This window comes from Martes martes, assembly GCF_963455335.1.
Source record: "Martes martes genome assembly, chromosome: 13".
Lineage (NCBI taxonomy): Eukaryota > Metazoa > Chordata > Mammalia > Carnivora > Mustelidae > Martes > Martes martes.
Window position 1 is genome coordinate 10,638,444 of NC_137901.1, and position 15,144 is coordinate 10,653,587.

The 15,144-nt window shown below is 33.3% G+C and overlaps 1 protein-coding gene across 1 annotated transcript in view; it reads left to right on the top strand.

The window, feature by feature from the left end:
- Window positions 1-15,144, top strand: part of CDH19 (cadherin 19) — a gene marked incomplete at its 3' end in the record, with an annotated part of 93,706 nt that overhangs the window by 14,921 nt on the left and 63,641 nt on the right. Inside the window, exons 2-3 of the mRNA XM_080821973.1 lie at window positions 8,565-8,866; window positions 12,083-12,377. Coding sequence (XP_080678099.1) covers window positions 8,672-8,866; window positions 12,083-12,377 — 490 coding nt within the window. The 5' untranslated portion in view covers window positions 8,565-8,671. The remainder of the gene's footprint in view (window positions 1-8,564; window positions 8,867-12,082; window positions 12,378-15,144) is intronic.

The following is a 15,144-nucleotide window of genomic DNA, read 5'->3' on the forward strand; positions in this document are numbered from 1 at the left end:
TTATTATCTATAGCTGGCCTTTGTGACTCCTTTTTTTCCCATTAGTTTATATAAGCTCACTTTGATCTTCTTTCTTCTCTTTTTAAATGGAGGTTAATAATTAGTACCTCACAGAATTACAAAGAAAATTAACAAGAGAAAACATGAAGTACATATTATGTTTCTAGGAATATAGTTGGGGATTTTATTAGGGTGCTAGGCTATGGGTAGCCAAGCAGCTACCACTTCTTAGTAACCTCATACCACAAATATTTAATGAAAGTCATGAGGGTACAATATTGAGTTCCATACAGTTACCAGTGCCCTAAGCTTGATTGAGGCTCTGCCGTCTCATAGCTACAATATTTGAGTGCCAAAAGAAGGGAGGGATAAAAACAAAGCCTTTTACTGCTCTATTTCTGAGGCGAAAGCCATCAATTACTTACAGATAGTTAGGAAACTAACCACATAACCCTGCCAAATTATAGGAATGATATTGATGAACAGTAGTATGTCTCCTACAGTGATTAAAAGATGTTAGTTATTTTTATTACTCTCTGATGTCTCCTCCCTGCCTCTTCAGTGTACTAATCATCCAGAGGTTAGGGATGGATTATGAAATCCTAATGAATTAAAGGTAGCCTTTTGTTAGAGCAATGTGGTGAAAGGGGAGATATCATGATAACAATGACATTATATGAGTATAGAATCACCAAGTGCTCACTTAGATTTTTTGCCTGTAAGTTTTGCAGGTAGCTACCTCAGTATTTCTAAACCCACTTTTGACGTTCCCTACACCATCTCTCTTGAAATCCAGTTGGCCATCATGTTTAGTCAGTGCTGGTTCTGTGTTATTTATTGATTCTCTTACTCATACTATTTCACATTAGTCTGAGTGCCAGGAGATACATTGGCACCTTGAATCTCTGACACCAAGATCTAAATGTGTGAAGCAAGCAAATTTTATAAAACGTCAGTGTGGAACAAATGGTAAAATACAGCTCTTGGGACTGTGAGTGGTTAAACTATTACAGAGGAAGTATTTAGAAATTGTTTTCTGGGGCACCTGGGTGGCTCAGAGGATTAATAAGTCTCTGCCTTCAGCTCAGGTCATGGTCCCAGGGCCGCAGGGTCAGGCTCTGTGCTCAACGGGAGTCTGCTTCTTTCTCTCCCTCTGCCTGCCATTTTCTCTGTGCTCTGTCAAATAAATAAATAAAATCTTAAAAAAAAAAAAAAAAAGAAATTGTTTTCTCTCTTAATTCAAGGAGTTACATATTTATAGAAAGAAAAAAAAATGGAGGCTTTGAAATGTGTATTAACACTCCTCTTTTATCCCTTAAGTCCCTTTATAATGTCTGGTAGAGCAGTAGCCTGGGTGGTTGGTGAGAGGTTATAGACTATAGCTCCAGGTCTAATTTTTTTTTAATATTACAGACACAGATTCAATATCCATTCCAAAAGAATGTATTGTATATTTGTGTATACCTATTTAAAACCTTGTCTATTTACTTAAATACAAAAGTAAGTATATTAATGCTGGGAAATGTTAGGTTGTTGAACTGTTTCAGCTGAACGATCTTGAGAAATCGGTGTTGTCTGTTATGTTAATCCCCACCTTCGTGTCTGCCTTTATATTTAATTTTATAGATCTCTATATTTTTTACTTTAGTCAGTTTTACTTTAATCATTTAATATGATGTTAGCTTTTAATTAAATATTTTGAATCTTATTATCAGTGCTTGAAAACATCTGCAATTCCAGATATTGAAATTTTGCTTCTCTGGATCTATTGCGTTGGGCCCCTGCCTGTTTACCACTCACTTCAAGGTGCCTATGTACTCAGAAGTTAGATGTGCTTATTTAAACGGAGAACAAACTCAGGGTTGCTGGAGGGGAGATGGGTGGGGCATAGACTAGATGGGGGATTGACATTAAGGGGGGGCACTTGTGATAAGCACTGGGTGTTACTGTAAAGTGATGAATCTCTAAATTCTACTCCTGAAACCGGTACTACACTATATGTTAACTAACTAGAATTTAAACAAAGTCCTAAAAAAATAAATTGACGAAGAGTAATGTTTTATATTATTTTTAAGCAGTGTTTTAGAAACCATGATTTTGAGAGTTTTCCTTTTTCCCCTAAGCTTTAGAACTTCCTGACCGTTGCAAATTATTAGTCTTTTGATATATCATTTTGACCAAGCCACTCACGGTTTTCTAAAGATGGAGACATTATATTAATTGCCATCTGTTTTTCTCTATGAGAAGCTGACTTAGTTGAGCCTTGTTTTAGCTTTCCACAAGCCTTCCAGAATACATTATATTTTTCTAAGTTTTCACAGATGGAATAATTATCTTTATGTAACCAAGAAGAGGTCATAGAAAAGACAATTCATAATTAGATTCAGTTGCAAACTGTATAAGTGCATAGATTATAATATTTTTCATCCCTTAAGTCATAATTAGTCCTCTTTGAAAACATAATTGTTCTGAATCACACTGAGATCATTTTTAGCCTATATATGTCCATGCAATATCACATATTATTTCAAGCATCATGATATTTATTTGTCGTAGTCACATAGCCATGCTTAGAATAAAAAATGACATTCAAATCATTTGAAAATATATATAGAACATACACATTAAGAGCCATATATCTTACACTTTTTGCAGTAGTCATTCGTAAAGTCTTTTTTAATATGTGTATATTGTTTGAAGAAATAACAGTAGTTGAGTATTTCAAAGTTTAGAAATAAATCATTAGCTCTTTCCCACGCACTTACAGGTAGCTATTTTTGTGTAGTTAAAAACTCTTATAAAACCACTTCATGTTTGTCAGACAGTATCTAGGCATATTAACTCATTTAATTAAGATAACTCCGTGGGATAGGCACTAGTGTTAAACTAATTTTCCAAATGAGATGAGTCGGTACCCAGAGGTTAAACCTTTGTCAAGTATTATAGCAGTGGGTGGCAAGACTGTGTATTCGGTTCTTCCTCGACCCCTCACTCCACCAAGCTGAATGGGGAGCATTTCATCTCAACACATTTGGGAGAACAACCCCAGAGGCAGTCGCGGTGCTCTCTTGATCTTCATGATGGCACTGAATAAACTTTTCTTATGTAATCATGTATAGACATGTACTAAATATTAACACAGGTAATACACATGAGGAAAATTTTAAGTCATTTATAATTTCTCAGTGCAGACACAATTTCTATCTACATTTGAGGTCATAGCCTTTCTGGCCTTTTCTGCACTTGTCAACATACTTTTTTCCCTAAATTAATGGAATCATTTTCTTTGTATGTATTTCTTTCACCTAACAAAGTGTTACAGCCATATTTCTGTACCATTAAATCACTTTAGAGCACCACATTTAATGGTCGAATAACATTAGGTTAACATGAATTTTGAAATTTGTTTTTATTCACTTGTTCTTTGTTAACCGTGACACCAATTTTCTGTATCTCTCCAAATGAATAGATTTAAAGTATTCAGGGAATTCCTGGTGTTTTTAAATTATGGAGTAAAACCAGAAGCATGGATAAATATATGTGGGTTTACCTCCTGGAGTAATGAAGTGATATTAGAATACTTCTTTAGAAAGTATTTAGAAACAAAGTATTGCTTTATTTTTCTTTTTTTGTTTTTTTTTCCTTTTATTTTTCTATGTTATATATTTTCACAAGAACATTAAGAGAAAAGGAGATTTCGCTAAAGAAAATATTTTACAGGTTTGACTGCAATCACACAAGAAAACTAAGTATAAGAAAGAGTGTGTGGACGTGCAGTGGCCTAATTAAAATTATTACTAATATGGCAAGATATAATGAAGTCCCATACTGATTAATTGCGTGGGCATCATATAATGAAGGATATGCGTTTTAGGCAAATCTTCAATACAGCGGTATGTAGTGATTTAGCTTAGAAATAATGAGAAATCACGTTTTGGTAACTTGTGGAAGGTGGAAAAAGGTGGGATACCAGATTTTTAAAAGTGATATTTTGCCAATGGATATTTCATCAGTTGGAATATGCCTTTTCTCGTTGGGGAGTATTTTCACATTCAGGCTCAATTTTGTCAGTGCTTAGCACGGAGCACAGTGCTCATTAATCCACAGCCCTCTGCACCGCCGAAAACAGTGTCACAGTAGCCAGCCCAGGGATGAAATGGCCCTTGTTTCCCATCCTAGGGCATCATGCAGATAGTGAATAGGGAAGGCCGTAAAGCCAATGCGGGCTTGAGAAGCTCCTACGCAGACACTCTGACCTTATATCGCTTTAGCTGTAGCACAGTGCTTTTATTTGTGCCGGTAAATATGTAAAATACATGTTTAACGAGAGCATATAAATGGGACAGAGAAAGATGTTTTACATTCCACATCTACGGAGAAAGAGTTGGCCCATGGTTTATTATAAATCTTGGCCCGGAGGTACCGCTTCTTCTCACTTATGTATACGAACTATATCCACGAGCTTTTCTTTCTGTATTTCTTATTAGTGGTTCTGAGAAAGCCATTTAATAGCCTTTATGTATGGTGTCATTCTATGAGGCTGCCAAGTTTCACTTGATTGTTAAAAAGATCGCAAATAGGATTAGGTTTTTCTATTTATCCCATCCACATTTTCCGAGCTTCAACTTTTATCTTCTTCCATACAGACACCAAATCCATCGTTCTGACTCATTCTTGCTTTTTTTTTTTTTTTTTTAACCTCAAGAATCTTTAGAACAAGGCGGGGAAAAGGTGTTCTAAACAGAGATGATAGAAAACATTTTATAATGTCTAATTTCAAGACTGGCCCAGACGTTCAAATGCAATATCTATATATTTAGTCAATTTAAATAAGGCGAACTTTCAATGACAAATGCCATGCACTGCGTTAGACATCTACGTGTTTCCTTCTTCAGTAAACACAGTGAACACTCCATGCCCTTAAGATTAGATTTCCAGTCTTACTTCCACTGGTAAATAACTGTGTGCTACTGGACAGGTCACTTAAAATGTCTTGATATAAATTTCTCCATATGTGAATGTAATACATTAGAGAAAGTACAGATTTTGATATTAAAATTATGTGATCCTATTTGGACATAATATGTTAATATATTTTATAATAGTGCTATTCAGATATTAATATGATTTTATTTTGTAATTTTGTGTTAATAGCAATGTCACTTAATTTTTATACATTATATATTTTGAAAGATATATTTTCAAGATATGTAAGGAAATGTAGTTCACACTACATTTTATTTAATATTTATAAATATGCCTCCTTATGGGCAATGAGATTAAATTTAAACAAATCAACATGAGACACAGTATTAGCGTTTTTTCCATATTGAAATATTATGCAAGTTTTCATCCATACCTTCACCTGACAGGATTGGAGATGGAGGGCGGAAATGCCACTGCTTGTTTCTCTAGGGCCCATTTCAGACATACTAATTGATAGCATTTTTCCTTATTAGCCCAGACTCTCCCTGAATATTTCTCAGCCTGGCACTGCTGACAGCTGTCAACACTCTTCAATCAGAAGTGGACCATTATTTGAAACATTTTTCCCTTACCCTGAAATGTATGACCATTATACACAATTTGGGATCTAGAAAAGTATAAACAAAGCCATAATATTTCATAATTCAGAAATACCTACTGCTACCATTTCATTCTTGTATCTTTATATTAAGAGGTTCAAATAAAAGGGTCTTCTATCTGTTTTATCATTTAGGATTATAAAATAATGATAGTTTAACTTCTAATTTTAAATTTAATTGCAAAATATTTCAATCATGTACTTTATCTGAAAAAAAAATCTAACATATGGTAGAAAAATCACCCAGATTTAATGAGTGTTATTATTTGACATATTTACTTGAGATTATTTAGAGGGAGAAAAATGAGACATATTTCTAAACTTCAATCTTTAAACCAGTTTCTCTTCCTACTAGCATGGTAATTACCATAATAAATATTATGTATCACTTTTCTTTTTCTAGACTTCCTTTACACAATTTATGTATGACAACAGTCTCATATGGCATCATCTTGTAATTTTGAAACACTTTGTAATTGGTATCATATAGTACTGTGATTTATACTTTATTTTTCTATATATATATTTCTGATTAACCCAATTTATATTTGCTTCACAGTGGAAAATTTGAGAATTTCTCTAGATATAAAGCAATAAAAAAATGGCTGTTAGTTTATATAGTCAACTGATTTTTAAATATAGTAGATTTGGCCAAACTATTCCTCAAAATGGCTGTCCAGTTTTTCAGTTTCATCAGCATCATATAGGGGTTCTGTTTGTGTGTGTGTGTGTGTGTGTGTGTGTTTGAGTTCTCATTAGTAGCATCACTAAATTAAATTATTTAGTGGCTTTTGTCCACCATATTGATTTTTAAAATACAGAATAAATTGTTATTTTTGTTGTTGTTTTAATTTATAAATTTTAAACACAAGTGAAGAATAAAATAATAGCTATGCAAATGTTCATGACCCAATTTCAAGAATTAATTATCAAGCCTTTGCCTCAATGATTTTACCTGAGCTCCTACTATTTCTGAAATGTTTTAAAAAAATTCTAGACACCAAAATGTTTCAGTATACATGATCAAAAGTAGGTTTATTTTAATTTTTTTTTATTTTTAACCACAAAGAAACTTCTATAACTAACAAAATCCACAATGTTTTCTATCATCTCAAGATACTGAATTATCATATTGGATTGCCACAAATTCATAAAAAAATGTAAATATAAAAATATGTTTGTACAAATTAAGTTCTAAACAATGTCCTTATTTTACATTTGTTCTTGTGTGTTTTAAATAACTTTTAATCTAAAACAGTATCTTCCCTAAAACCTCTCACTTTTCTCCTAGATGAATGAAAATATCATAATATAAAATGGACACAAATGCATTTTCCCAAGATTATAATTACACTTCACACCACTGTTAGTGATAGTTTTCCATATTTATACAAAATAACTTCCTCATTAAGACACTGAACTTGTTCTGAATATTTTCATTATTTACTGGCTATCAAAAGGCATATTTTAGCAATTTCTTTTTTTTTTTTAAGATTTTATTTATTTATTTGATAGACAGAGATCACAAGTAGGCAGAGAGGCAGGCAGAGAGAGAGGAGGAAGCAGGCTTCCTGCTGAGCAGAGAGCCCGATGTGGGGCTCGATCCCAGGACCCTGAGATCATGACCCGAGCTGAAGGCAGAGGCTTTAACCCACCGAGCCACCCAGGCGCCCCTATTTTAGCAATTTCTAAACAACAAACATTATTTAAGTTTCAAATATTCAACATAAGAATGAAATTCATCTTTAATTTTCACCTCAGTTGAATTTCTTCATGGCCTTCATTAAGTAAATATATAACAAAGAAAACATCTGCTTGAAGGAACTCAGAGGCACCACAATATCCCCATTTATGACAACCTGTTCTTTCTTAATTAGGTGTTTTTTAACGACTTTTTCTAACAAGAGTCAGAGACCTAAAATATCTCTCGGTGGTTGTTCAAAAATGTGTGGAGAAGATTCAAAGTGAGATCATATAGAAAACTCCTAACAGACACAGGGACTCTGGCTTTTCTGTTGATCATGTAGTATTAAACTACACACCTGACAAAATTATTTTTCTTCGTGAGTCTCAAACAAACAAATCCAATTTGGCTATGTGGAGGTGCTATGTTAGTGTGGTAAATGCAAAGCTATTCAATTTTCTCTAAGGGTGAGAATTACCAATCATTTCAAAGGAGTTGGTGTAATAAGTATCAGTTAAATGGAAAGTTTTACATGTAAAATTCAGCAGTTGAAGTTTCTTTTTTAGTATTTTGATAATAGAAGCTATCTTTTACCTCTGTCTTATATATTATAAACAGCCATATTTACCCAAGCACTATATTTTGTATTTATTTTCTAAAAATAACATAATCTCTTTGTTAAGATGAAAAACGTTTCTTTTCGTATCTTTCATAATATAAAATGGTAAATATCTTGCATGAGTTTTCTATTCAGAGTGTTTTTATAACATCAATATAACTGATTATTAAATCCCCCAGATTTCAAACTGAATTGTCATTTTGTTTATCTAATACTAGATAAAATACTGTAACTTGGGAAATTGGATTAGGAAACTTACTGCTATTTAGAAAAAGGAGAAAGATCACATTTTTTCCCCTGGCCTGACTGTTGAATTTTACCGAGATAGAATAGAAGATGTAAGCAGGTTAAATTAAAGCAAAAATATCTATCTCAGTGTCACCTATCAATCAATGAGATTGCCAGACCAACTTTTCAACCTTCAGGCAGATTTATGGCTTTAGCTTAAAATGGACCATGCTTGAACAGAAGTTTTTAATTATACCATTCAAATTATTGCTGAGCTATAAGCAGATATATATAACAAATATAAAACAAAATATAACCAGCTTAGAAGATAAATTAAGTGTGTATTGTTGTTTTGTTTTTATGAATGCAAAAGTTGTACCCTTACTGTAGCAATTATGTGAGAAAATGTTATTTTTTTATTTAAATTTTGTTTGTTTCTTGTTCCTTAGGAATATGAAAGAAACCTAAGACTTAAAAAGATTATAAAGGAACATACAGTTTTTGTTTGCAACTACTCTTTCCTCTGAAGAACACCCGTTGGAATCAAAAGAGCAGAATGAATTGTTGCTTCTTGCTACCTTTTATCTTGGGAATTCCTCTCATATGGCCTTGCTTTACAGCAGTGGAAATCTCTACAACGGAGGAAGTTGAGCACCCCGTGGGTTCTCACTCCCGAGTGAAGCGTGGTTGGATGTGGAACCAGTTTTTTGTACCAGAGGAAAGGAACGAGACTAATTATCACATTGGCCAGGTACTGGTTTTAGGAAAGTGTTACAGGAAAGAACATTACAGAACTCTAAATGGATGGGTTGAGGAAGTTTTCAGTCATTTGACAATTCTACATGTTCTCTGTGGAACCCTTAGAAAGCTTCAGACATCAGCCTAATTAATTGTTTCAGATTTTCAAGCACCTAAAATATTTGCAAAACTTGAGGAAGAAGAAAAGCTCTGACTTTCAAATTTTACTTTTGTCTCCCTTATGAAAATACTGCCCTCATTTATCAACATCTGGAAATTTGATGGTGTTATTTTTGGTAATGGATCAAAGCAACCACACTGAGAATAATAACGTTTACCAACAGCATTTAGCCTGATTTTCTATTATGCTCAGTAGGTGTTGATTTACCCATCATTAATTTTTCATGAAGCAGATTAATACCAAACCCTTTTACAGCTAAGTAGCTTCAAGAGCCTACACACTTCATTTGATTATGAAGTATAAAGAATAATTATTTTTTCTTTTTTATAAGAATATATGTACTTTTAAAATTTCCCTAATGAGATAGAACATTCCCTATTTATGTTTTTGGTTTTTATATTATTCAATTTTCTTTAAATAGAGGTAATTACAATACTGTGTCCTTTTCTGCAAGGATCTTTCTCTAGATGAATGAACTGAAATAAGTTTAACCGCTAATTAACTGGCACTAAAATTTAATTGGGCCCAAAGGGTGAAGCACTCAAAATTCATTAACTCCCTTTTCCTAGCCCTTTCAGGAGAGCTGCAGTGTTAGTGTGATGTCCAGATTCCAAAGGAGTTCATCTATCCCATCCAGCAAATGTCTATGTGTATATTCAACCGAAGGCTCAGGTTAGGATCTTAGGCAAACAGATTTTCAAACATTTGTGTATGTGCGTGTGCCTGCTTTGAGGCAATTTCACATCTTTTTATTCTCGAAGATGACTGCAGGTAAATCAGAGGCAGGATGGCAAAGATGAGGTCCTTGGTTAAGCGTGTGCTAGTTAACTGAGTCTCTGTAGCCACATTTACAGTGAACTCCACAGAGCCCCATATGCTCTCCCATCAATGAGCCGGGTGACAGACTAACAGAGGCTGGTGACTTTTAGTGAATGAGGCTCTCCAGGGAAGTGCATCAGTACAATCAGAGCAGAGACTAGCTCCCTGGCTGACTGTCACATTTTCTAGTTTTTGTTTTCGTGCTCCGGGCACATCTCCTGTTGCCTCCTTTCACATCGTGATTGATTTTGCCTATTTTTTTCATTCTGTAAAAATACCTACAAAAGTATCCTAACAGATGTTTTCGCCTAAGACAATGTCATTAGTCTTAAATAACATACAGATAACTGGTTTAAAAGACAGTAATAATGAATATTTAGGTGTTGTAGTTAAAGAGCTGGTAAAAATAAAATGTAGCTGATGTGTCCAGATGACTTTCTTTTTGAACTATTTGTTAACAGGGATTAAGTTTGGAAAGCACAATTAAGTAAAAAATTAAAGGCATATTGATTTACCAAACCAATAGTAACTGCCTAATTGAAAAACATATTTTTGAATAGAAATACAGAAAATATCATAATACGGAATTCGTGAAATTAAGATGTGTTTAACTTGTATATTTTGTGACATTAAGAGGCTGATGTTTAAAAAAATAAGTAAGTATATATCTCTTAAAAAGATCAGGCTTACTGATCCATGAAAATTATACTGTGCATATATACTTGGAATACATTTATTCATTACCTAATTTGATTTATCATCTCATTCTAATACTTAATCAAACTTTCAAACTGTATCAAAATGATATTTGAAAAACATAGCCATCCTTTACTTTCATTTGATATACTTATTGGAAAGGACATTTGTTTCCCTAAGTTTCTTACTAGTAAGTCATGGAAACTTCTGTTTTATCTTATGAGTAATGAAGAGCTATCAGATGAAAAGAGCTATAACTTTATTATCTCTTTATTGTTATTCCCAATCTGTTTCTTTCAATAAATAGTAGTGTTATTCAACACATTATTAAAATTATTAAAATTCATTGTTTTAGATATCTTCAGATATTCTACCCAATCACAGAGGAATATATTAGTCCATTGTAACTTGAGCTATCAGAAAAGTTATGAATTGGTTTAAAATTTTATTTCTTTGGTTAGCTTTGTAAATTTCCAGAGAAGCTCTTACTTTGAAGAAGGACGTATTCATAAATGATGAATCAAAACTATGGATTCACAATAATTAAGGGATTATGGCATACTTCTTCTCTTTATGTAAAAATAATTTAGGTATGAGAACCCAACCAACCAATGTTACTGTATCATAATAACCCTTGTTTTTATATATAAAATTCAAAATTCCATTAACACTATGAATGAACAAATTTACTTTGCCTTTAAAAATTAAAAATAATGAGGGCACAAGAAGAAAAGATGCATTTGAGAACTGAGTTGAATTTGTTGGAAAGCAATAGATCTAATTTAGCAAAACTCAGAACAGCGGAAGCTCTGGGGTCAGACAGAACTGTTGTCTAAATCATAAACCTATATAAAAACCATGACTGCGAAAGTTTGAAAAATTTTCAGTCTCTCTTTCTCTGTATAAATAATCATATCAATAATATATATCTCATGATGTTATGAGGATTTATTGGGAAATCATATATAAAGCAACTTGTAGATTTCATGGCATGTTATAAATGCCAACAAGGAAGGGTGAGGCTCTCATTATCTTCTCAACATGCTTCCTTATTTTCCTGGTAATATTTTCAGCGTTTCCTATGTGTTTTTAGCCTAGAGAGAAAACATCACTGTTCGAATTTACCTAGATTATTATCTTCCTATCTGTCTCTACATCCCAATATAATACAAATATTTGAGAGTACGGTTTTAGTAACCAAGAATATAGTCATAGAGTAAACTTGAACCAATTTTGTTGTGCAGAATTTATGAAAGGTACTTTGTTTTCCAAATAGTATAGTTTCTAATTAGAATAATCTATTTAGAGTAATAAAATTTACATAGTGATTTACATTGAAATTTCAGACTTCTCTGACTGATGATAGAATTTAATCTTAAAATTAATATATTCACCTGATTTAATATACTGTGGAAATTACATGGAGTTATTAACTTGGGGAAAAATTAAGAGACATGAAAATAAAATCGTTAAAATTGATTTGTCCGTTTAAACCTGTCTTGGAAACTAAATTATCCCTCTTTGCACTTGCAGCTAAGATCTGATTTAGACAATGGAAACAACTCTTTCCAGTACAAGCTTTTGGGAGCTGGAGCTGGAAGTATTTTTGTCATTGATGAGAGAACAGGTGACATATATGCCGTCCAGAAGCTTGATAGAGAGGAACGATCCCTCTACACTCTAAGAGCCCAGGTAATAGACAGCACTACTGGAAGGGCTGTGGAACCTGAGTCTGAGTTTGTCATCAGAGTTTCGGATATCAATGACAATGAACCAAAATTCCTAGATGAACCTTATGAGGCCATTGTACCAGAGATGTCTCCAGAAGGTATTGCATATTAATTTACATCAAAGATATATTAACAATGACGACAGACTTAAAATCTTGAGCTAATGTTTTTGGAAGTGAATTATTTAAAGTTCAACACTTGTACTTCCTTCTACAAACAAATTAAGTAAAATAGTTTTTAAAAATTAGAGGATCATTTAAATTTTGTCAACAATAGTACTATATATTAATACATTATTTGTCTTGTTAAAATATCTCATTCCTCAAGGCAATAGAAAAAAAGGGTTAAACATGTACATTTTAGGGATGCCTGGGTGCCTCAGTTGGTTAAGTGTTTGCCTTCAGCTCAGGTCACGATCCCAGGGTGCTGGGATTGAGTCCCGCATTGGGCTCCCTGCTCAGTGGGGAGCCTGCTTCTCCCTCCCTCTCTCTGCCTGACACTCCCCCTGCTCATGCTGTCTCTCCTCTCCCTCTGTCCTCTCTCTCTGACAAATAAATCTTTAAAAAAAATGTATGTTTTAGTGATTTATAAAATTCTTTAGCTTATTTACTTATTAGTTTCTCCATTATAAAAATGCATTTTCCAAAACAGGATATAATCTTATATCTTAAAAACACATAAGATCTTCCTGAAAAATATGCATGTTTAAGTAATAGAAGACCAATTTTTAAGACACAAATACTCTATGCATCAAAATCATGGAACATAAAGACTAAAAACAAAGTGGTTGAACACCTCTGTGCAACTGTATTTATCTTCAAAGTTCCTTTCAATTCCAATGTTATTTTTATAAATATTTTAAATATATTGCATATAGAAGCAAGTGCTTTCCATAAGCTATAAGAACTGAAGGCATTGAAAATCAGAAATGTCTTTCTAATAGAGAGGAAATTATGGTGTGGCTATGCAAAATTTGTTCACTCACTGAGTCAGAAAATTTTGATAGCACAATATATATTAAAATTAAGTTCATAAAATTTACTTAAGTGTGATAAATTCTGTTCCATAATGGCCATTTTAAATTATGCTAACATACTTCAAAATCGCTTTACCTAAACATTTGATTTATTAGCCACCAAATCTAAGTTGTATATTCTGTTGTATATTTTCCTGATTCTTATTTTTTAACATTCCAGGAAGCAATTTATTTTTTAAATTTTTTTTATTAACATACAATGTATTATTTGTGCCAGAGGTTCCAGGAAGCAATTTAAAGACTTCTTTCTACATGTGTTCAGAACATAGGTCTTTATAGCATAAACAAATTCAGCTGTGAATATGTATCAGGACCAATTATCATTAGATGTAAATGACACATTTTTATTGTTCTATTTGGTAGCTAAGCAATGAAACATTTCTTCTTCCCATTCCATCCTCCTCCTCCTCATTCACTTCCTCCTCCTATTCCTCTTCTTTCTTAAATAGCATACATTATGGACCTAACGTTTACTAGAATATTTTTTGAAATGTAATTTTGGAGGTAATTGCTTGTATGAAACTTATGTTTTAGTTATATCACACAAGCAGTAACTATTTTTAAATGAGGTGATGTTTGATACTGTGTGTATGAAAGTGTTAATTATGGGTAAGGTATGATGCTAATTGACTGGAGGAAGTGGGAAATTTTAGGAGATGATATTTGAAGTTGATTACAAAGAGTCCAAACATGTCATGTTCTAGGAAAATATTCCCATACAGTATGAAGAGGATTGCATATATTAATTATTAATATGGGAGTTATTGTCAAATAGCAAGCATTTAGGCATGGCCATGGATGAGATGCCTTGGCAGAGAATTTATGTAGAAAAGAGAAAAGCATACAGGATGAGGTGACTGTTAAGCAAAAGGGGGTTGACTTGTAATTTAGAATGATTGAGATTGACCAGTGATGTAGGAAAAATAGAAAGACATGAAAAGAGATATTGCAAAGGAAGAGGTCCACCAGCTATGTGGAATGCTGCTGTGAGGTTGAATTCAATGAAGAAAGTATAGTGATTTTGATTTGGCAAGTTGAAGGCTCCTAGTGATTTTGGTAAGAGAAATTCAGTTGAATTAATGGGACTGCAATATTTTGGAGACTATTCTATTGCATGAATGGATGGAGAAGAGGAGGTTACCGGGAATTTAGCCAACTTTAAAAGATATTATACTACAGAGAGAAAATAGAGATGTGGACACTAGGTAGAGAGAGATAAAGGTAAATAGGATTTTTTTATTATTATAATTATTTAAGCACTTACTAGGATGGGAATTTTAAAAGCACAGCTATATACTATATGCAATGATCCAAAAGAAGGGGATTTTTGAAGAAAATCAGGGGGCTATAACTGATGGAAAACTATTCTTGAGAAGGAAAAGACCCATGGAATCTAGAGCAATAGTAGAGGAGACAGATTCAGGTTAAGTTAACACTTTGGTTGATAATAAAGCAGTTAGTAAGTGCTTGTTTCTATCCATTAGATATGAGACAAAGGCACTAATTGAGAGCAAAGGGGTGGACTTTTTGATAGGAGGAGGAGGTACTCTATTATGAGATACTCTATTATGTAGAGTTGGAGAGTGGATCCACAAGGGGATTGCAGTATGCGCAATCAGTCTTTGCATCATGGCATCAGTGTAGCCACAAGACTGTGGTTGATTCAGCAGACATCACAAAACCTTGGTTTGTTCTTTATGGTATTTGGCTAGCACAGATCTCTTTGCGGTGCAATTCAAGGTTCATGCATATATCAACCTAGTTAATCTGTGTATTTCAGTACATCTTGTGGGAGTGCCAGTCTGGGTTCAGGCATTATATGGAATCCT